The 24,140-nt window shown below is 43.2% G+C and overlaps 1 protein-coding gene across 1 annotated transcript; it reads left to right on the top strand.

Annotated features, from left to right (window-relative positions):
* The first annotated feature begins 1,588 nt into the window (after positions 1-1,588).
* Positions 1,589-22,952, top strand: LOC147441873 (uncharacterized). Its single transcript, XM_086528269.1, has 7 exons — positions 1,589-2,144; positions 2,836-2,874; positions 20,359-20,429; positions 20,779-20,843; positions 20,962-21,051; positions 21,187-21,279; positions 22,227-22,952. The coding sequence occupies exons 1-7, from the start codon at positions 1,708-1,710 to the stop codon at positions 22,635-22,637; spliced, it is 1,206 nt and encodes a 401-aa protein (XP_086384395.1). The 5' UTR covers positions 1,589-1,707; the 3' UTR covers positions 22,638-22,952.
* The last annotated feature ends 1,188 nt before the right edge of the window (positions 22,953-24,140 follow it).

Raw genomic sequence — 24,140 nt, 5'->3', positions numbered from 1 at the left:
GGAGCCTCTAAGGCTTTATCGTTTAACAAGTAAGGCTGTCAACTTTCCATGCTTTCAAAGGCATTGGGCAATCCAAAATCTTTTCCTTGATATATGAGAGTTCATTTCATATTTCAAAACTCAAGACATGTCCATCATTAGATTTACACAATTCTTTTCAATGAGTGCCCACTATCATATTTCAACCAATCAACATTTTTGACCTATCAAAAAAAGCTTAAAAATACAACTCAACCTTTTTCCTATTTTAGTCAGCAAAAAGAGAAAGCAATGCTATAGCCTTGCTCTTTGGGCAGGCCAACAACTAGAGATGAACGACCTTCATACTAAGGCATGTAGCAGGCCAACAAAATGTCCCCCTAACTCTTTTCTCCTCTAAGGCTTCTTTCATGAAGCAAACAAGGTGAGATGTCACAATAGCCACACAAGAGGATGGGAAGATTGTGAACTCATTACTCAATGTCCCTTTTCCATAGAAATAGGAAAACAATTGCCAATTGTCTCCCACATTGCCTAGCTTACTTATATATACGTCGATGTTGTTCGCTTAAATAAGGCCACTCTTTGCAACAAATAGGATGAAAACAAGCTCATCATCACTTAGTTGCCATGTGGCATTAATCAACAAGCTTTATCCTACAACCCACAATCGCTTCACAGAGTTTTTTGATCAAAGAGCCTCAATTGCTCTCAAGAATTAGGTGGGTTCTGATTGCCTATGGGTGCATGCTTTATGCTTACGTGACCCAATGAAAGCAAACACTGTTCTTTAGGCCATTTACACCGTGCATTTCCTAGCAGTCCATAACCCAAGCTATCTGTTGAGTCAAGCCCAACTGGATCCAATAGAATTTCAGGTTGGTCACCCAATCCATGGGTGGAACACTGCAATGTTAGCCAATCAACGCTCGAGAGAGACTACAGATAGATAGTTCAAGAGGAGGACAAAATTGTAGATTTGAGTGTGAACTAGCAGCTTGAACAACATGCACACTGTGCAGCTCCTAAGTGGAAAAGAGTCGAGTAACTCTCTCCTCCTCTTTGATAGTTTGATTGGGGTCTTAGAGAGTTTCCTGCCTTGAGAGCGCTTGCCATAGACAACAAAAGACACTATTTGCAAGGACTTTCAGCTCCATACACCACCCTCGAACTTCAGGTTGCAATCTATTGTTGTAGTTTTGACGTCAACTAATCCAATTTTGTCACTTGTGCAAAGCCCAATTACCTGCAATATCCAGTTTTAGCAATGCTTTTTGCTTATGGGGGGTGCAATTTAAATTCCAAGCAATCATTCAGAGTTCACAATAGGGCCAAGGCACTCTAAGGGCGTGCTCAAATGAGGCAGTGATAGATTTGCTTACCTCCGCTCCCTTTGTTCACAAGAGATAGATGTAACTTGATACTTTGAACTGATAGTTTGCTTCATCACCATTGTTGGTATGAATTTCGAAGGGAAGAGCTCTCACGCCGTTTCAAGCCCAATGGACATGTGCCCGGCCAAAAATATAGACGACTGAAGCAAAAGACGGGACTGGTCACTGGTGGGAAGTGCTACATTTTCTTGTTCTTTACTTTGGGTTCTTTAATTTCGTGGTGGCGAATTTTGAGGAACATCTCTCTCTCTCTCTCTCTCTTCTTCGAACAATCATCATAAAGACAAGACATCAGAGAACCAGTGTCGGCTCGACTTTCACGCCTCTCGTTCCCATGGACACCGTGTGTATAGAGACCAGAGTTTCAAGGCAAGCCATGGGTGCATTTCGAAGCTTTCGGCAGGTGCCCAACAGGTTTCCTGCCCTCAGAATCATTGCTCTCGCCCTTCAATCGATGTTTGTGTGGATCATATTTGTCTGTCAGTTCAAGTACGTAAGAGTGGCATCCTCTGCAGTCTTTGAGTCTATTGAGGTAGAAGAGGAAGACGAACAATCTAATGAAGGATCAAGAAGCTTGAGGAGGGCAAGGGTTTTGTGGGCTCGCTCATCGTCCTGTGATGCAGCTCAAAGAAGAGTTCTTGCTCACAAACTGCGTCTGACCAAGCCTATTGATGAAACTGTGACATCATGGCAGACCCATCTCTTTCTGAATTCAAGAAAGCAAACCCTCTTTGCACAGTCATGGATGCCTGCTGCGGGAAACAAGACCAGGTAAGGATTTCAATGCTTGAAGCGAGGGCCTTTATTCCTTGGGTAATGATGTTAAGCGACCTTCCATCGTGCGTTTTCAAGCTGTTGAGATGGTCTTTGAGTCCACAGTCCAAGTGCTGTATTTTAGATAACCATGCTATATTCGTCTTTATGTCAAAGCTGTTACAAAGATGTGATTGTTGCACATGCTCAATTGTTTCAAAGGCACACTAACACATGTTTGCTCAGCAACTCCTTAGCAGAATCGTATTTTGGGTTCTTAAAAAGCTTTAGAAAGCCAGTTTGCTTAAGTAATGGGCTGCTCAGGGAATGTGCAGCTATATCTCCTGGTGTGGTGTGGGTTGAAACTAGTGGTTCTAGTGATCTTCTATTCTCTCATTTTGTCATGCAAACATCATTTGCTCTTGCTGCTTATAAGCCAGTTAAAAATTCATATATTTTTAACCTATGGGCGACAGGCTTGGCGCCCAAAAATACCACAAGAACTACGTTCTACCATATTTAATCGGTTCTTGGTGTGCAAAGAGTTTATTGTGGAAATCCCTAATTTCTCTTCTGTATCCTACTTTGCATGAAAATTTCTCTTGGTTGCAGTGGCAATGTTTGTTGTTTTGGATTGTCTGTCTTTTCATGTCTTTATATTGCACAACTACTACAGCTTATTTTTTTGTGTCTTATGTATCTTTTGCAGGGGATTACTTATACTCCTTCATGGCTTGAATGAGCATAGGTATGGTTTTTTGCTGTAGTCCTGCATGCCTTTGGCTAGTCGGTGCCTTCACTTAGAAAGGATGCTTGAGGCGTTTGCTTTATGGGTTTTGAGAAGTTTCTTTTAACTCACTTTTTTCTTTCGTCCCTATATGTTGTTACAAAGAATAGACAAGTATTGAACACATTAATAAGTTTGTGTTTCAAAATGGCTGTTCAAAGGCAAATTTTCGTAGTTGAAAGTAATGGCTTTCAAGGGATGTGGAAGACTTAAACTTGTTTCATCTCAACAATGATGGATGATGTGATCAATGACATGTACATTGTAACCGAATTTGTTATATATACCAATGTCATAAAAACTAATATCTAATTCTCCCAAATGATGTTCTCATGTTAAACTGATTAATATGGGGAGGTACCGGGAGAGTAAAAGCTAGAATATTGGTAAGGCTACTAGACCAATCTCAGGAGGGATTCAAAGGTGGGAAAATAGGGACAGTCTGCACAAAAGCAATGTACATGAATGGAGCTTAAAAGACCTAAGGTTCAGCTCCATTAAGACTTCCATAGGCTAAATCTAAATCAATAAGTCCAATGGCCAAAAGGAGAAAAATTGGATGGTTATGGGAAGACTAAAAAGTCTTCCCACATCCCTAGGAAGGAGGGGGCGAGCCCTAAAGGTAGGGGAAGAGAGGGAAACACACACTTCCAAGCTCTCCCTTTACACAAAGGGAATAATGAACACATGGCAGGCTCCTAGCCCAGATGTCCCCAATCTTTCCTCAAATCCTATTGGATGGCCATAGAGGTGGACCAATGAGAATTAGGCTAGAGTAAAATTAGTCTAATCAATTTAAAAATGCTTGATAAAAGAACCAATAGAAATTAAGCTCCCTAGAAGCCTATTGGACAGTCTACCAAGTGGTCCAATGAGCATCCAGCAGCCCAATGGCTTGCTTGATTCCTTTTGGCCAGTAGACTAAAAGGTCAAATGAGAGTTTAAATATTTATTTAATTACCTAAAGCTCTCACAAAAGGGAAAAGGGGGACACTTGTCACAAGGCTATCAACTATGCTTCTTAATTGTTATTGGATAAGCTCTGCAGGAGCCAATGGGAAGCAAGCAAGATCAATTGGGAAGAGAGGTCGACCAAGAAGAGAGAGAGGTTGGCATTTTAGACTAACCAATTTTTGCTATACACACATACATACTACTCATGTGTTGAGCAAGAACTCCATCTCCTTCTCCAAACATTGAGAAGTAGAGGCCTACACCAACAACCCTTGGCTATGGAATGCAAATCCAACCTAGAGCCAAGCTTCAATGGCATGCTCATCTCCTCTACCATGCTAATTACTGAGCTAAGCTATGCTATTAGAGTGATTATGTGAGGAGAATACTTCTTTCTCGTAAGATACATCTTCTTCCTCTCTTCATTCCCTGCTAGCTCTCACCATCTTTGAAGGTGTGTGAGGTCTTGGGACTGATGCTTGGCCCACTAGGTTTGTTTTTCAAGAATAATTTGGTGCATGGGGCTTCCATCTCATTGCACCAACGAGTTTTGTCAAGGAACACAAAGATTGTATTGTAGAAAAGTCTCCCTTGATGGGAGAAGCTATAATACAAAGCCTTTTTGGAGGGGGGACCGGCTCCATGTAAATCCGGTTCTCAACTGTTGTCAATTGTTCTATTTCTCTCTCTTTTCAAGTATTGTCTGTGCCAAACTAGCTAGATGTAATTGCTATGTTGCTGTCTTCAATTAAGTACTCTCTCTATGCTCATTAGGAACTTGTTGTTAATGAAATGCTCACTATGTAATCATTTGCCGCTACACACAAGTTACTAGTGCATTAAATGTTACATATCAAACATACTACATACGTTATGGGTATGAAGTAAGAAAAAAGTATGATCCAAACACGTAGAAAATATGATTTCTATACGTCATAAAGAAAATAGGGAGGGAATATGATAAGATGCTTGAGGTTGCATTATCTTCAAACAATAAGACTGCATAGCATAAGAACACTACATGTTAGAAGCTAGAAGTTACAACTTAGTTGTTGAGCATATATACATTGCAAATCCTAGGATTCAAGCTCAAAAGACGCAAAACAAGACTTTTATTGTAGTAATTTGGAATGACTTGAGACCAATGGGAGCCAATTAATTTTAGGTCTTGGAGGATACTCCAATTATTATCCCATGTTTGCAAATGTATGCTCGACTAATTGTAGGGATATGAAAAAATTGTGATTGTAACTAGTTATGCTTTGTGGATTTTCGCAAAGATTTTTATGCAATATTTTGAGCTAGGCTGATGAAAAGATTGAATGATTTAGGTGTTTCTAGTGAGATGATACGGGGTATCTTGACGCTTTATGAGACGATGACATGTAGAGTGCATGTGTCAGATGGGCTATCAGAGATAGCTCTCCACCGTTGGAGTAAAGTAGGGATGTTCGCTGAAACTGGCCCGTGGGGCGGTAGGCTTTGGCTTTCACCTGAAATTCTTTACTTTAGACACACACAGAGAGGACGTGCAAAGAAATCCTGCGACGGGGATTAACACTTAAGCACACATACGGCTCGGAAGCTAGAATGCTCCGAGCAAACGTCGATAACCTGTAGGCCCCAAAATTGGTGCCCCTTTTGGTATTTCTTTTTTCTTTGAGAGGGTAAATTACAAAGTAGAGTCCTGGGAATCCTTTACATGTATCCCTCTAGATACTACTTGATTTGGCCAAATTTCGGCAGCATAACAGTCCCAAAGCTTGTGCGAAACCAATTCCCCTGCCAGAACTCACTTCCACTGGCGTATACCCTCTGATTCCAGCCCGAAAACAGTAAATTCGGCTCGCTGTATTTACTGGGTTTTACCCCTGTTTTCAGCCCCAAACAGCCCCTAGCTGTCCTCTGCCAATGGGGCACGATTCCCAAGGTTCTAGCGTCCATATGGCTGAAAAACAGGCAATTTACAACGCATACACAACGCTGAAAACACACCTGTACGGTGAGGTTATGATCCTCACCGGTGCCTGCTTTGGAGTAGCAATTAGCTACTCCTGTTCCTGCTCAAGGAGGCTCTTGCCTCAGCACAAAAGCATGAAACCACACAACTGTACATCAGTCAAATGAAGAGCCTTCTTGTGGGGCATCACATAACTGCACGTAGGGGAGAGAGAGAGCAGTGTGTAGTGTGCAGGGCATCACTCCTAGCACCACACTACACATGAGAGGAAAAGAAAGCACTCCATAGTTCTTAACCTGTGACAGGTTCTCAATGAAGTATCCCCCAAGCATAAATCGAGCGTCCCCTCTTCTGCGCTTGACCTGTAATGCGTCTATGAACAAATAGATGCTAAAAGGGGAAGATTTCCATGGCTACCAAAACCTGCGTATCGCTGGAAACGCAGCAAAACAGCCATGTAAACACGCATCTGATGCTTTCCAATGCTGCAAATGAGCTCCTTGGTCCTAGGTAAAGTCATGGGAAGCTCAAAAATGGAGAGAAATGGTTGAAAATCAGAGTTGTCAGCCTCCAAAACTGCTCCAAAAAGTCAGTTACGAGTTCTGTTCTCCCAAACTTGGTAAATTGGCCAAAAAGTTCCACTTGGCACTCATGCATGTGATTTCCCAGCATTGGGCTTCCTGCTTAGAAATCTCTCAACCGGTGCATCAGTTGACTTTGCAGCAGAGTCGTAAAGTGTTCCCCTTGTCATTCTGAAGCTAATGACGCGAATAGATTTCGTGGCCCAAAATAGCAGTTTCCTAAATTTTAGTGGATGCTTCCGTTTGGCTCCCACTGGTCTTCTGACCATCTATCCCCATTGGGACCGCATCCAAAAATGCAATGTGGCCCAAATGTCGGATACTTTCCTTTGGTGACTTTATGCCTTTATTGAATTCACTTCCTAGTGTCCACCAACTTGCTAAGTGCGACGGGGGTACCTACATGATCTTGAATTGAGCCTAGACATCCTTTTACTTTACGAGTTCTAGTGCTGACCAACTTCCCGTCTGCGGGTGAAACTACCGTTCACATTGGCCACACAATGTCCAACCATTTGCAACTTCAAAAATGAGGGTCTCAAAAATTAAACAAAAATCATTGGAAAGAAACCAACAACTAAGGTTAGCAGTTACCACGTCCTCGTGACATTCGCTTTCTCCTACACTTCTTGATATGTTATTGATAGAGGGAGTGCATGCGCCATTGTTAGAGATAGGTCACTTTGCTGTGGGAGTGAAGTAGGGATGCCCGCTCTCTCCTACACTTATCGATAGACACAAGGATACACACTCTTTGAACGGCTCGAGCGGGATGTGCTCATCGATAAGATCTCAGGAGACTCGCACTAAGCTATGGTTGTTTGATACCATTGGTTATATTCACATTATTATATGGGGTATAAATTCGGGAATCAGGAACTTAGGCTAGACCATCTTAGTTAGTCTGGTCGGATGTGTGATGGATGGAGAGATCACTAGTCACTAGGTTCTATAGGATGATCCAATGTAAGAAGGTTGCACCACATGAGGCTCATAGAGCAGACTTTGGGACCCACACCCATCGTGGTTGAGGCACTCATTAGATTAGTGTCTCATATACATGGTGTTAGTCCCTTGCCGCCGGATCCATCCTGCACACATGATATGACACAAGCCATACCCATGCATAATCGAGCGTAGAGAGCGGATATCAAGATTACCTCCCAGCCATAGAGCCAATATGGGCTCACCCCCGAGTTTGGGAGCCTGCAGCCAATGGGCTAGCCTTTACCAGAAGGGTTGGTGTCCCATACCACTAAGCCCACATGAGACGGGCGAGTAGAGCTGCCGAGGGCCTAGAGTCCCAAGTGTGGTGATTACATAAGACAACGCACAAATGAGCCCAAGGTCTTGTTTATGGGATTCCTTAACCGCTATAACCATAGGCAATTGTTCATACTTGGTCGGACATACCTCAGGCGTCCATCGTGATGCCTGGGGACATAACACATGGCTTGTGGGATCTCCTAGGAGCTAGAGCGTCCTTGAGTCGTCTTGACACCTAGTCATGGGTGTCACAAAATGGTGACGTAAGCATGACCACCCGCGGGCAAAAATTGTACGAGCAAATATGCTGATGTGGCAGTACACACATGTGCTGACGTGGCAGAAACTGTACAGAGAGCAGTACGGATCTCCGCGTATCGTTCTGACATGCTGACGTGGTGGTTGTATGGATTTCCGCAAATTGCGTTGATGCTTTTCTTAGGCAGATTTTTGGGATCAGTTGCTTTTGGAACAAATTGCTTTAGGGACTATTTGCTTTTGAGTTTAATAATTAATTGCCTTTGAGACTCTGCTTTTGGCATCCCTTGTAAGAATAAAAGAGCCCTAAAGGCCTCACTGTAACAAACTTGGACACTCCAAGTCAAGATTCTATCGCGACATAGCAGAGATTCACTTCAAAATAGTTTACAGTTCACAATTGATTCGACACGGCTTGGCGGAGTTCCGTGCCTAGAAATATTGGCCCCAGAGACTGGCGCCCCTTTCGGTATTTCTTTTTGTATTAATTTGTAACTTAAAAGTACAAGGAGTGGGAGGGGTCAGACTCTGCGTCCAGATGCTCTGCAGAGTGGGAGCCCTGCCCATCTATTTATTGATTACAAGGGATGCCAAAAGCAGAGCCTTAAAAGCTTCAAAATCAAAAGCTTCTTTTTAAAAATAGGTTTTTCAAAATAAAGCAAAGCCCAAAAAGCTGCCTAAAAATTGCGTGGAACTTCAACCGTGCTTTTTCCGTACTGCTGCTGTACAGTCCAGCGCAAAAAGCGGATTCTGTCACAAACCGGTGATGTGGCTAGGCTTACAATGGGTAGCAAAGCATACACACAAACACTCTCCGGTTGGCAGAAACCCCAGCAGTGCTGACGTGGCATTTACGGATTTTGCGCCGCAAATCCCGTTGACAGAGCTGACGTGGCTAGTTGTATGGAATTCCGCTTTTTGCGCTGGACTATACGGCAGCTGTATGGAAAAAGCAGGCTTAAAAATTACGCAAGCTTTTCGGGGGTTGGATAAACTGCTTTATTTTAAGTTGATGAAGCTTTTGATTTTGAAGCTTTTGGGGCTCTGCTTTTGGCATCGCTTGGAAACCAATAAATAGGTGGTTGGGCTCCCACTTCTCAGAGCATCTGGACGCAGAGTCTGAGAGTGAGACCCCTCGCACTCCTTGTACTTTGAGTTACAGATTAATACAAAAAGAAATACCGAAAGGGGCGCAGTCTTTGGGGCCAATATCTCTAGGCACGGAACTCCGTCGCACCGTGTCGAATCAATTGTGAACTGTGAACTGTTTTGAAGTGAATCTCTGCTGTGTCGCCATAGAATCTTGACTTGAGAGTGTCCAAGTTTTGTTATAGTAGTATCAGAGCACGGCCAATTTCTCTTCTATCGGGAAATCCGATCCTTTTCTCGCGACACTTATGGATTCAAACAGAGATCAATCGACTTCCTCTGCATCTGGGGATGCGAGAAGAGATCACGTTGAAGATTCTCTTGAGGAGTATGGCCCGCCTCGGCCTACTCAGGCAGAGATTGAAGAGATGGAGCGTCGACGATTGTTTGACGATGCGACAAAGATGATGATAAATCTTGCGAAGGATCCCAAATTTATGGCCCGCCTCGGCCTACTCAGGCAGAGATTGAAGAGATGGAGCGTCGACGATTGTTTGACGATGCGACAAAGATGATGATAAATCTTGCGAAGGATCCCAAATTTGCAAAATTTTTGACGCATATATCCTTCGACGAAGTGCACTCTCAGTGGCGGATGTCACAAAGTGATGACGTGGTTGCCCGATCTACTGAAACCCTAACCCTAAAAATTTGAAACCCTAATTCTGCTAGAACCCTAACCCCAAAATCAAAAACCCTAATTCTGCCCTAACCCTAACCCTAACCCTAACCCTAATCCTGAATTTTGCTGACGTGGCAGCTGACACGTGGCAGTTGTACGGATCTTCGTGATTTGCGGCGTGAATTGTGTTGGCAGCTTTTTGACAATTTTTGAGCCATACGCAATTGTTGAGAGAGAAAGAGGGAACCTCTTTGCTTTATTTGACTAAGAGAGAGAGAGAGAGAGAGAGAGAGAGAGAGAGAGAGAGAGAGAGAGAGAGAGAGAGAGAGAGAGAAAAGCCTCTTTGCTTTATTTTAGCAAGAGAAAGAGTTTTTGATTTTCAGCTTTTGGGGCTCTGCTTTTGGCATCCCTTGTACTCTTTAAATAAGTGGGTAGGCCACTCACAACTCATAGCAACTGGACGCAGAGTCCGAGTGTGAGCGCCTGCCCGCACTCTTGTACTTTGAACTCAAATTAATACAAAAAGAAGCACCGAAAGGGGCGCCAGTCTCTGGGGCCAATATCTCTAGGCACGAAACTCCGCCCGGCCAGTGTGAATCAATTGGGAACTGTGAATTGTTTTGAAGTGGTTATTTGGTGCTGTCGCGGTAGATTCTTGACTTGGAGTGTCCAAGGTTGTTACAATGGTATCAGAGCACGGCCGATTTCTCTTCTACGGGAAATCTGATCCCAATTTTTTTTTTCTGTGGCACCTATGGCTTCAAGCAAGGATCAATCGACTCCCTTTGCATCCGGAGATGCGGCAGGGAATCACAACGAAGATTCCGGCAAGGAGTATGGCCCGCCTCAGCCTACTCAGGCGGAGCGTTGAGAGATAAAGCGTCGTCAATTGATCGGCGATGCAACAAAGATGATGCTCAATTTTGCGAAGGACCCAATTGTGTCAGCAGCAGGAGTGCAAATGGATCCGGCCAAGATAGAGACTATCCGTGATTGGCCCGATTTAAAGAATGTCCATGAAGTAAGAAGCTTCTTGGGGTTGTGTTTGTACTACAGGTGGTTCATTTGAAAGTTTGCAGAGGTTGCTTCCCCTTTGCATATCTTGACACAGAAAGGAGTCCCTTTCTCGTGGGGACCCACAGAGGTGACTGCCTTTTAGACATTGAAAGAGAAATTGACTATGGGACCAGTTTTGACTTTGCCAGACTTGCAGAAGTTATTTGAAGTATATTGTGATGCTTGTGGTCGTAGTCTGGGTGCGGTCTTAATGCAAGAAGGCCATGTCATTGCTTACGAGAGCCGATTGTTCTCAAGGCCGGAAATGACAACACAGATTTATGAGAGAGAGCTGTTGGTGGTTATCCATTCTTTACTCAGCGGCGGCATTACCTACTCGGAGCGGATTTTACTGTCTTCACAGACCATCAGAGTTTGCGCTACTTCTTGTCACAGAAGCAGCTATCAGAATAGTAGATGCGGTGGGCAAACATCTTGTCATGGTTTCACTTCCAGATTGTCCATGTTCAGGGACAGAAGAATGTGGTGGCCGGAAGCTGTTGATTCTAGCTATTTCCGCGATACATTATAGGAGCTTCGAGGATATGGTCGACCAGTATGCCACGGATACGGAATTTGCAAACGTTTCCACACGGATATGGGATATGGAGACAGTAGCGGGATATTCCATTCGAGATGGCTACTTGATGAGAAAAACCATGTTGTGCGTTACACAGCCGTTGAGGGAAAAGGTTATGACCGAATGCCACTGTGAGCCCGATGAGCAACCTGAAGTAGAGGAAAACGAGGAGATCCTTGTTCCTGAACGGATTTTGGCACATAAGGACACAAAGAATAAAGGTAAAGTTCGAAGGCGGTTCTTGGTTAAATTCAAGAACTATCTTGCATTGGATGCGAAGTGGATGGAGGAGGAGGACATAGCAGATACTCCTCAGATTGTGAAACTTTACCTCGAAGCTTTTGGTTTAGCATAGTCTAATTCCAAGTGGAACCCATAATTCAACTTGGTCGGAGATCTGGTGCAGTGGGATGCACAAGAGGGGAGTTACTCCGCTCCTTTGTCAACAGATGCCTTGATTTTTGTATACTAGAGTCACTGATGTCTCTTTGAGCTAAGGGATACTGAGAGCTGACAGTATTCTGCGGTATGACTTAATGAAATGGAATTCCGGAATATGAAACTGATTTGTTCTTGACTTTTTTTTAAGTGCAGGAACTGATAAACGAAATGACTGCAGCGTTTTGGTCTAATTGATCTCAAAAAGACATGGTTGCAATAGGGGTTAGTCAATCGGACATCTATGAGGTCCCGACTGGATCTAGATGCGATTGCTAGCTACATTGCCGATAAATCATGGTCTAAGATCCGAATGAATGTTGATTGTCGTATGATGTCCTGTGATTTCGTGTGATGTTACTGTCGATTGGTACATATGCTAGATGTGTGTTCCTAGTACGTAGGTACTAACAGTCAGTGTCTGCTAAGATGGTTTATGGCCTTTGTCTGTTTTGTAGATGTAATCGAGGGCGATTACAATGCTTTCAAGAGGGGGGTATGTCACAAAGTGATGACGTGGCTGTCCGCTCTGTTGAAACCCTAACCCTAAAAATTTGAAACCCTAATCTTGCTGAAACCCTAACACTAAAATAAAAAACCCTAATTCTTTCCTAAACCCAACCCTAATCCTAACCCTAACCCTAATCTTGAATTTTGTTGACGTGGCAGTTGACACCTTGCAATTGTACGGATCTTTGTGATTTGCGGCGTAAATTGTGTTGATAGCTTTTTGACAGTTTTTGAGCCATGCTTTTTTTCACGCAATTGTTGAGAGAGAAAGAGGGAACCTGTGCTTTATTTGACTAAGCAAGAGAGAGAGAAAGAGAAAAGCCTCGTTGCTTTATTTTAGCAAGAGAAAAAGAGAAAGAGAAACATCTTTATTTTTGCAAAGCTTTTGAGCTTTTGATTTTCAGCTTTTGGGGCTTTGCTTTTGGCATCCCTTGTACTCTTTAAATAAGTGGGTAGGCCACTCACAACTCAGAGCATCTGGACGCAGAGTCTGAGTGTGAGCGCCTGCCCGCACTCTTGTACCTTGAACTCAGATTAATACAAAAAGAAATACCAAAAGGGGCGCCAATCTTTGGGGCCAATATCTCTAGGTACGGAACTCCGCCGGGCTAGTGTGAATCAATTGTGAACTGTGAACTGTTTTGAAGTGGTTATTTGGTGCTGTCGCGATAGATTCTTGACCTGGAGTGTCCAAGTTTGTTACACACGAGGAGTATGGCCCGCCTCGGCCTTCTCAGACAGAGATTGAAGAGACGGAGCGTCGACGATTGTTTGACGATGCGACAAAGATGATTATAAATCTTGCGAAGGATCCCAAATTTGCAAAATTTTTGACGTAGATATCCTTCGTCGAAGTGCACTCTTAGTGGCGGAAGGCCACAAAACCACCCCTCAAACAGGCACCCAAGAAACCTCCTACTCCGAGGATATTTACATAGCAAGAATTAGAAGAGGTGGTTGATACACAGATTACTAAGCTTTTTGACGCAACCAACAAAGCCAAAAAGCACGACAAAAAGCAGAAGAAAGGAATTGACTTCCCGGGTTATTTGGGTCGTCAATCTGCTTTTGCCTCGGCAAGGAAACAAAAGAAGCATGTCAGATTTGAAAGAGTATCCAGTTCTTCTTCTTCTTCTTCTTCTGATAGTTCTTCTGACTCGAGCGAAGAAGACAGGAAAGGGAGAAAGCGAAGCAAAAAGCAAAGCTTCGGAAAGGGCAAGAAAAAGGCAAAGAAGCCTAAGTTTCGCTTAGTTTTTGACAGTTATACAGAGGACTCGTCTTCAGATAGTTCGGACTCCGATGATCACAGATTTTATGCAAAGAAAAAGAATTTCTATAAAACCAATAGTATGACTTTCTAGAGGATAAAAGCAAGAAAGTTCGAGAACTTAAAGAAGGTAGAGTCAATTAAATTTGACACTTTTTTTGGATTCCGAGATGCTTCGAGGGCTTTGGCCTTCATACAATAGTTTGATATAGCTTTCTCTAGAGGGCATTACTCAGAGCACTCGAAGATTTGGAGGGCTACCTCTTACTTCAAGGGAAATGCTCGAACATGGTGGTCCACTCTTCTATTGAACAAGAGAGCGCCAGTTAAATGGTTGAAATTAAAAAGGCGTTTTATTTCTTCTTGGTTGACTTGGGAGTACGAACGCGACATACGAACTGCTTCGAACCATCTCCGGATGACCAAGAAAGATACCTTGGACGCATATTGCGAGAGATTTTGGAGCTCTTTTCTACCCACTTCTTCATTTAAGAAGATCTCGTGATTGAGTGGTTTACCTTGGGACTTCCTACGGAGATCCGAGATCATTGCTTAGAGCAAAAGTCAGATTCTATTCAAGAACTGATGAGTCATGCGAAACGGGGCTTTGCGATACACTCAGGTAGTTTGACTTACCCCACAGATGAGATCATGACGAAGAAAACAAAATAGACTTCTAAAAATGAAAGTAGAAAGAAGAAGAGCCCCCAAGATCAGAAAGATAAGGATGCACGACCTTGGCTCACTCCTCGGGAAAGAGCCAACTACATTAAAGAGGGGAAGTGTTTTGGATGCGGAGAACAAGGACACATCTCCGGGAAGTGCCCTAAAAAGGGACAGAAAGAACAAGATGAAGACATGCCAAAGAGTTCAAAGCGAGTTGAGGAACGTGGACGGAAAGACAAGATGAAAGCAGGACTGGTTCCAGATTGCATGGGTAGTGACCCAAGCACGATTGATGAGAGTATAGAACTTTACCGAGCTTGGGGCAAAGTAAGAGATCAAGAAGCCCTGATTTTCTTTGATGGAGGAGCCAAGGCCAACTTCATTTCACCTGAATTGGCGGCGTTACTCGAAATTACACCGATCAGATGGGACCACAAGCAAAGGCAGTTCAGCGGCACCCGGCAGGGACGTAGCCATTACAACTGTCATTGGCAAACTTCGGTTGCATTGTCAAGGGTATTTGGGGTACGAGGACTTCTACATAATGCCCTTGGAAGGTTGTGATGTCCTCCAGGGAATTCCTTGGTACCATAAGAACAACGCCGTGGTCGATTATTGAGCAAGAAAAGCGACTTTTACTACAAAATCTTGTTTCAGCAAGGTCGGTTTGAAGAGCGGATATCACCATATCCGAATCGTGCCGGGAGTTTTTGGTTTATTTGAGTTTTTGGTGATGCCTTTTGTCACAAACTGGAGCGCACACGAATAATCAACAAGATGAAAATAAATAGTCTTTCAACTAAACAGAGTTGAGGGAGAAGTTCGACACAGTATTTGGGACCAGAAGATGGACTGGTCCTCACCTGTGTAAGATCAGTGTGGTCTGGGTGTGATGGTTATTTTTACTACGCGGAATATCAAGAGTTCTGATTTGGACGAAAGGAGAAGCCAACTCCTTGATCAAAAGAGAGAAGCCAACTCCTTAACAAAAACAGAATAAATTGATTGTCCCTCGGAAATTTTTGAGCTAACTTGAGTTGTTTTGCAAATATGTTGTAATCGTGGACGACTACTTTCTTTCAAGAAGGAGGGATGTCACAAATTGTTGACGTGTCAAGTTAGTGAAGAGCAGAGCCAACCTTCAGATACAGCCGAGGGGCCTAACCTTAAGAAGAACCATACTGCATATCTCGACATGTTTTCGATAGTTCTGATGAGGATTCATGTCACAAGACGGGCACCACGTGCCAATAGAAAAGAACACACAAGACAGACTTTTAGCACTTTAATAACAACTGAACTGAAAGAGAGAGACGACACGCGACACGGAGTGGCGGAATTCCACCCTAGAGAGTATTGGCCCCAAACCTTGGCGCGCCCCTTTTGGTATTTATTTATATTGCATCAACACAGTACAAGCTGGTACTCTAGACTCTGCACCTTCTCCAAGTAGCATGCCAGAGAATGAGCCCTAACCTCATATTTAAAGGCCCTTGGCCTAAAATGCAATTTCAGTGAAAAGCCTTCAAACTCAAAAGCATGTGGTCCAAAAAGCAATGCCAAAAGCTGCCAGCGTAATTTACGAAAATCCGTACAGCCTGCCACGTCATCCGCTAGCGCAGAACGCGGAAATCCGTACAGTCTGCCACGTCATCATGCTAGCGCAATTTTTGGAAATCTGCCACGTCATCAATTTTTGCGTGTCCGGATCCTGCTTTATTTTCTTCCCTTGTGTCACTTGGGGCCCCATCGGACGGGGTCCCCATAAGTTGGTAGGACTTCTTCTTTTGTTACTTGTTCTTCTTAGGGTTTAGGCCCCTCGGCCGGCATCTGTAAGTTGGCTCCATTCTTTAGGCTTTGACACGTTAGCAGTTTGTTACAATTCATCCTCTATTGAGAGTTCGGACTTCGACGACCGCATGTTCTATTCAAAGAAGAAGTACTTTTACAAAGCCAACCAATACGATTTTCTCGAAGACAAGGGAAAAAAGACCAAGGGATTTAAGGAGGGTGGACAAGCAGTAAAGTTTGAATCCTTTTCAGCGTTTCGGGATGCTCCCAAGGCTTTAGCCTTTATTCAACAGTTTGACATAGCATTCTTTGGAGGGCGCTACTCAGAGCACTCCAATATTTGGAGGGCAACATCATTCTTGAAAGGAAATGCACGAACGTGGTGGTCCACTCTTCGTTCAAGGAAAGAAGCCCCGACTAAGTGGTTAAGGTTCAAACGGCTCTTTATTTCCTCTTGGCTGACTCAGGAGTACGAACGAGATGTGATTACCGCTTGGAACTATCTTCGAATGACCAAGGCTGACACTTTGGATGCTTATTGTGAGAGATTTTGGGATGCTTTTCTTATGACCTCTTCTTTTAAAAAGGTCACTTTAAGGCAGCAAATCGAGCGGTTTTGTTGTGGACTTCCCAAAGAGATCCGAGATTACTTTCTTGAGCAAAAGTCCGAGTTCATACAACAATTGATGGGACATGCTAAGCAAGGATTTGCTATGCATTCGGGTAACTTGACTTACCCCACTGAGCAAGTTTCGAGACCAAGGACCAGACAACATTCGACAAATGATAATAGAAGAAGAAGTTTCAGAAAATTGTCTCCAGTAGTGTCTGGAGGTGTACCTGGCAGCTCGATAGCTTTGTCAGCTGTATTCCCCTTGGTCTGATTGACCGCAGATTGTGCCTTTTCCAAAGGGGGTGATAGGTTGTCTTCAGTTTAGTCTTAGGTTGTGCTAGTAAATTTGTTGTCTTCTGTTTCTTTGCCACTGGCTCTGATGTGCCCACTTCAGCCTGTTCTGTTGTTCTTTTTGAACCTGCTATTACTAATTCACTGGTCTGACCTTCCTGTCTCTCACTAATCTGGCCTTTTTGTGTGCCCTTTTCAGTAGTTTGAGGGGTAGGAATTCCCTCACCTCTGGCCTTAGCCCAAGTAGTTGTCGCATTGACATGTGCTGGGATACAAGTGGCCCAGTACAAGATTGACCAGGTATACCACGCTTTGAACAAATTCTGAATCAACTTTTGCAGTTTGCTACATCAGACCGTTGTGCAGGAAAGTGCTGAGGCTAATATGAGCTTTGGAATTTTTGATCCTAGCCAACAATATACTGAAAAGTTTCTCTGAAATATACATCGGGTTGTTTTGCAAACCGATCGCCTCAGCCACAAATTTATATGCTGGTTTGAATTCCGGTGTTGATACTGGAATACCTTGTCCCCTTGTCTTGGGTTTCTTCTTTGCCCGATTATCCTCTTCCAGAAAAGTGTTGACTTCCTCAGTTGAACATGGCTATTCTTTGTTGAAAACCGTAAATGCAGAACATGTCCTGGTGCAGCTGCTATTGCGTGAACTGATCTTCCATTGATCTTTGCTGCACCTGTATTTGGATTGCATGTATCTATCACCTACTGAATAACCCCTGCATCAAAGCTAATTCTGGTGGCCTCAAGCACCACCTGCCCCATAACTTAAGTAGTGCTCTCTCATTCTGATGGAATATATACTTCCCTATCTTATGGTGTGACACGAAACATTCTTGCTCGACCAGAATGTTAACGGCCAAGGGGCACAGATGATCCATACCATTGTACCCATGTTGCAGACACTTCCCTATGATAATTTGGGAGTGATGGAAAGCCAAAACCATACAAAGAAGATGGTGCGGTTGTGAAGTTTGATACCTTCAGCGGGTTTGAGGACAAGACGAAGGCTCTTACCTTCCTCCAACAGTTTTATGCTATTTATGCGGGGGGGGGGGGGGGGGGGGGGGGGGGCGGGGGGGATTTTACAGAGGCCTTCAAGGTCAGGAAAGCTGCCACTTTCTTGAAAGGTAATGAGCGTTCATGGTGAACGACGACATTGTTGATGCAAGGACACGCAGCCACCACATGGGTTTACTTCAAGCAGTAGCCGATGTCGCAGACTATGCAAGAGGCAATGGATGTTAAAGCTGCAGAGATTGAGGCGTTGCTCAACCCGGTTCCTTGGTGCCATAGGTGCCTGTTGATCTGGAAAACCAACCATACCAAAAGTGGCATGTGGCACCCCAAACTGCAGCCATAGTGTAATTCCAAGTTACCGTGCTTTGTGTCTTCGCCCGAAATAGACCAAGGCTCACTTCTTGAGGAAAAAGTGACGTTGTCCCGGGGATGGAACCATGAAACTGGCCCGTAGACTCTCTAAAGGGCTGTAGACTTTGGCTTTCACCTGATCTTTACTTGATTAACTTACTTGTACCTTATGACAGAGAAGAACTTCACGAATAAACCTGTGAGTGGAATTCAACACTTCAAACAAACCACGACTTGGCAGCTAGTGTGCTTCCAAGTAGACAATGACACCGTGTAGGCCCCAAAGATTGGTGCTTGTTTTGGTATTTCTTTATTCAATTAAATTTTGGAGAAAAACTTGTAAACTCTTACGTGCTGTCCCACTTTTATTGGGCTGAAAATGGCCTATGCTAGCCCAATTTTGGTAGCATGACGACAGTAGAAGGCTTCACATACAAAATCTCCATGCACTAGGTGACTTCCCGCGCGCATTAGAGCACTTTGACTAACCTGGCGAGAAAATACAGCACAATGAAATCTGTTTTTCACCTCTAAAATGCAGCGGATCACCTGTTTCGCACCGTCTGAGCTTTCCTGAAGCTCTTGGGACTTTTGGCATAAAAAAGGGTCGAAACCCTAAACCTGCAGAAAAACACAGCAGGCTGTATTTCTTTGTTTTGGGCTCCGTGTCACGTGCCGGTCGCATCTGTAGGAAGCCCTCGAGTTCCCGCACCTGTAAGGCTACTTGCCCTTTGGTTTGGACGAGATTTCTGTGAGAAATCTCTTTGAATCAACCTATACCTACGGGGGATTAGCAACTAGCTAATTCGGTACCTATGCAAGAGGCTCTTGCCTCGGCAATCGCGCATGAACCCACAAAATTGTACATATAGATGAGTAGCCCTTGTGTTGGGCATCACGATTTTGTATTCAAAAGGGGAGAGGGGTGCACGAGAACAGAATCATTGTGCTACATGAGACAAAGGAGAAGTCGAGCTTTCCATTGAAGTTGTGATCACTTGCACCAACTACTCACCCACAAAGTAGTCACTTAGTGATCAAAATCAGCCTTCTCTCTCAATTTTGGGTGCCCCCAGCTGATGTGTCAACACAATTATAGAAAGTTGGCCCACTCAGCCTAATTATAGGTAATTGGTGCGAAGCCATACGGAAATCCTGGAAATTGCACTGACATGCTGACGTGGCAACAGTACGGACATCCCTTGTTTGTGAAGTGTTTTAAGTGATTCTCTCGTGTGTTGTGTCAGATTTCCGACTTGGGGTGCCCAAGTCTTGCTACAAAGTGGCCCAAATTTAAAGATGGGTTAGGATTAAAAATCCTAACACCGCCTAAAACCATAAAATATAGCAGAAAACCACTCACACACAAAAATCGTGTGTAGTAGTTGATGACTTGGCAGCTGTACGAACACTCCGCATTTCACGGAACTGGCTGATGACTTGGCCAGCAGCGTATGGACAGTCCTTTAGGGGCTTGCTTTTAGACCAGTAGCTTTCAGAAGTGTTGCTTTTCATGTAACTTGCTTTTGGATGGCCTAGGGCCTTTAAATAAGCCCTGTGGGCTCTCACTTTGGCATTCTACCCCATGGGAGATGTAGAGCAGAGCCACAGAGTTGTACCTTGTTGAAGCATTATGAAGAATTATTGAAAGGGGCACCATCGTTTGGGGCCATTGCAGTCTGAAAGTGGAACTCCGCCACTGTGTGTCTCGTGTGGATTCTCTCTTTCTTTCTTTCTGTTCAGCTGTTGAAGTGCTAAACATCTGTCTCAGTTTGTTCTTTTAGTTGGCATGTGGTGCCGTCTCGTTACACAGTGAATGATGAGAGGGAAAAATTCAAATTAGGGGGCATCCCTTGGATGTTGTTGATAAGTTCCAAATTTTTCTTACATGGAAAGTTTAAACTTCTGAAAAGGTGCTCTTAATTTTTTGTTTGATGTAGTTCATATAGTAGTCATGGCCTGGAAATGTAAGGAACATTTTATCGTCTGTTTGTTAGTTTTATGTACATATAGTGGATGTGCCCATTGATTACTACAAATCTGTCGTCTGTTTATCAGTGGCAGGTACCTTCATTTTGCAAGGCAACTTAATTTACAGGGATATGGAGTGTATGCAATGGACTGGATTGGTAAGGAAGAGTTTTTTCTCTCCAATGTCTTTTCACCTCACTGAAAGCTGCCGACCTTTTTGAGTGTGTGTATTACTAGAAGTTTAGTTTAGGGTAATCTTTGGGTTTTATGACACACATGCATCTGGCTGGAGCTCTCTGTTTTGAATCCGCATGTGGGTTTTCCAGTTCGAGCCCTGGCTGTTCGTTTTCCTAGCTAGTGGAGCTCGCAAAGCTTTACAAGTGGGTATGATCACTACGGTGATTAGCTCTGATGTGATAGTTCCTATATCAACTGCTCATGTAGTGTTGTCAAGGGCTTGTGAGATGATGAGCATTTTGAGTGAAACTGTGTATGGTTTGCTTCCAGGCCATGGAGGGAGTGATGGATTACATGGTTATGTGCCATCACTGGACTACGTAGTTACTGATACGGTATAGTTTCTGGCCTCCTGATTTGCCCATTGTAAACCTCGACATTGCGTGGGTTTGTTGTGGAAGTTCAAGTCACTTGGTTTAAATGCTGTTGTGAACATGGTTCTGTGTATTTCAGAAAGCCTTTTTCCGCTGGGTTGTCGAGAGAAACCCTGGCTTGCCATGCTTCCTTTTTGGACATTCCACAGGTGGAGCAGTAGCATTGAAGGTCAAGCAAATGCAGTTTCTATATAATCTCAAAAAGCAGTTCTTTAAACCTTTGAAAAGATTTTTCATGTTTGAGGGGGGTGCCTATTCTGCTACTAAAACATCTAAGCAGATTAATTAATTGTTGTGTACGCAGGCAGCCTGTCAGCTTTCTATGGAATCATTATTGAAAGGCATCATTTTGACATCTCCAGCTTTGCGTGTGCGACCAACTCATCCAGTATTTGAGGTAGTTACACTACATGACTTTGATGAGGTTTTTCTTTTAGCTAAATATGGTGTCATTTGCTCGCAACTTTTTAGCTTTTCTCGTCTTTGTTCCAGTAAATCTGCTTTTTTTGTTCAGTCGTGCCATCTTACTTCTTTACTCGTTGAGAAAGGATCATGAAAACAATTTGTTCATTTTGCATCGTAGTAAGTTTATTTTCAATGTTTCTTCCTTTGGAATGTTTAAGATAATTAGTAGTAAATTCAATAAAAGTGGGGAGCTTAAAAGCCTACTTATTGTTTGACTTAGTAACACACTAGATCTTTAGTGCTTTTAGTATTTTTGCTCTTGCTTACAAATGCTAGACTTTATATCATGGTTGAGTATGCCCATCACTTCTGGAGCGTGATAGAAACTCAGTTCAATGGTTTTATAGAGTACGTCCAAAGCATGAATGACCTCTATACAAACCTGCACCTACTCTTGGGCACTGACGACGTGAGTAGGGATGTCATAGCTGTTGTCCAAGCTATGCATGATAAAGGTGATATTCTTCTTGTTTGGACAAGCAGCGGAGTTGAGGTCGCATATTGTCAAGTTTTGAACTTTGTACTGCTTTGGTTACTTTCAGCCTCTTCTTTGTAGGTTCGTAGTAGTATTTGTTTCTAGTATTTAGCTTCCATTAGGATTTAAGAATTCAATCTTTTAGAAGTTGTTGTGTGGAGTGTTTATCTAGGATTAAGTCTTTGAGATGTCTTCTCCTTCTTAGTTCAAAGTTGAGTACTTGTTTCAAGTTTTAGTCAAGTAAGCTTTGCTTATGCCTTTCTAAAAGCATTTTTAAGTGAATAATGGTTTGTTTTATCTAGTCTTTTTAGTAGCAAATAATGTGACCGTACGAAGGTATATAGATTTGTGATGGACTCCCTAAACAAGCGGATAATTTACGTGGCTTTTCTCGGAATTTGCAGGTTATTGCCCCTGTTTTCTCAATGTTGTTGCCTACATTGCAGTTTAAAGGTGCAAACAAAAGAGGAATACCAGTCTCCCGAGATCCTGCACAGCTTGCAGCGAAGTATTCAGATCCGCTAGTTTACACGGGACCTCTCCGAATTAGAACTGGGTCGGAAATTCTTCGCATAACTGTCTACCTTCAAAGAAACATGGAGAAGGTTACAGTCCCTTTTATGGTGATGCATGGAACTGGGGACAAAATAACCGATCCAGCCGCATCACAGGATCTGTACTTTAGTGCTGCTTCGAAGCACAAAAAACTTAAGCTGTACGATGGGTATCTTCATGACTTGCTTTTTGAGCCTGAGAGAGAGAAAATCACACAAGATATCATAAATTGGATGGATGAAACCATTGTTACGACATAGTCTAGTTGAAGCTGAGCTGGCTCCTCCAGTGAGCAGGGCTGTCTGAATGTGCAAGCAATCAGGTTGCCGTATTCCATTTATTCTGCTTGGTCCGCAGAACAAATTGATGTACATTGTGGTTGGTTTGACTACAAGTATCACTATCCGGCAAACAGCTGGATAAAGTGAGAGCTTGATAAAGTAAGTGTGCTAAGCACTATGAACAATTCCCCCTGCCTTGAGTGAGGGGTGACCAATACCCCCTGCCTGAGTCAGGGGTTCACAATATTCATGTATTTATTTGTATAGAAAAGTATATCAATCTTGTTTTTGTTATTAGGCTTCTAACAGCATAATGCTTGTGGTTGATTCTTTTGAATGTTCAGTTGAATATGTGTCTGCAAGATTGTCCTTCGCTAGTCCTCAAGGTATATCAGATCTCGGGAGCTCCTCACATGCACACAAATGCTTTTACTCAGCCCTGGTTCTTTAATATAGTTGACCGGTCTTTTGTTGAGCAGCGAAGTGCATCTGGATATCGATTGATCTTTTACTTTGCTCGCCTGTTATAACATTTCTGCTGGCAATGCAGTCCTGCTACATATCATGTATGATTCTACTGCGACAGTCAATGGAAGAGGGGAAAAAGAATACGCTAAGCAGCAAAGAAGTGCATCTGGATATGAATTTGTTGTTTTCTATGTATGTTTCTGCTGGAATGTGGTTCGGCTATGGGTCTGTACTATGGGACAGGAAGAGAAGGTTATCTGGGATTTAACAAGTAATGCTGATCTCTAGAAAGGAGTGAAGATTTGTACCTACTTGTTTAGCTCGCTTATTATGACAATGCATGCCATATACACCGAAACGCAGCTGGTATGCAGGAAATATGGAATGTTGATGCAGATCAATTTAGAGTGTTTGAAGTCATGCTCTTGGAGTTGAGGAGGTTGCTCACAAATCCACACTGCCGGACAGCAATGGGGCTATGATGGCTTGGTGTGAAAACTCACTTTCTACGCGTGCATATGCGTGCGCACACACAGGTCACTATGTTCCCGACCACTAATGTACCCTTTATATGGTATAACAATCTTGTACCTCTGTTGCACACTGGCTTTTTTAGATAGCCACCTACTAGGCTCACACCTCTTTTTGTGGTTTCTCAAGGGCTAATACCCTTGTGCCGGAATAACTGATGATCTCGCTAGTGCATGTCCCCTAATCATTTCTCTCTCCCCCTTAGAAGGTGACATTCCCCTTGAGATATATAGTGGATGCTTTTTTTTGCTTTAGGTGCCTTGAACTGACTCATAAATGAATCTCATCCCTATGGCATGACCTATCCCCTATAATAAGCATACTCGTTTGAACTTGTTGTGATAGGTGGGACCTCACCTTTAATAAAGGACTTTGGTAAGGGGGCTACACTTTCAATGAATACTTTCCTTTATGTATTTTAGCTACTAGTAAACTAATTGTTAGGATTAATGAGTAGCTAGTTGGAAATTAGAGTGATGTACT

The sequence above is a fragment of the Adiantum capillus-veneris genome, chromosome 14 (genome assembly GCF_014529385.1).
Source record: "Adiantum capillus-veneris isolate H3 chromosome 14, ASM1452938v2, whole genome shotgun sequence".
Lineage (NCBI taxonomy): Eukaryota > Viridiplantae > Streptophyta > Polypodiopsida > Polypodiales > Pteridaceae > Adiantum > Adiantum capillus-veneris.
The sequence above is the reverse complement of the archived record's forward strand: the minus strand, read 5'-3'. Positions and strand labels throughout refer to the sequence as shown.

Bases quoted from the DNA above. Each gene is read 5' to 3' on its own strand.
- LOC147441873 (XM_086528269.1), top strand. From the start codon at position 1,708: ATGGACACCGTGTGTATAGAGACCAGAGTTTCAAGGCAAGCCATGGGT. The intron at 2,145-2,835 runs GTAAGGATTTCA...TATCTTTTGCAG, and splicing joins GCTGCGGGAAACAAGACCAG to GGGATTACTTATACTCCTTC. The intron at 21,280-22,226 runs GTAGTTACACTA...CGGAATTTGCAG, and splicing joins CAACTCATCCAGTATTTGAG to GTTATTGCCCCTGTTTTCTC.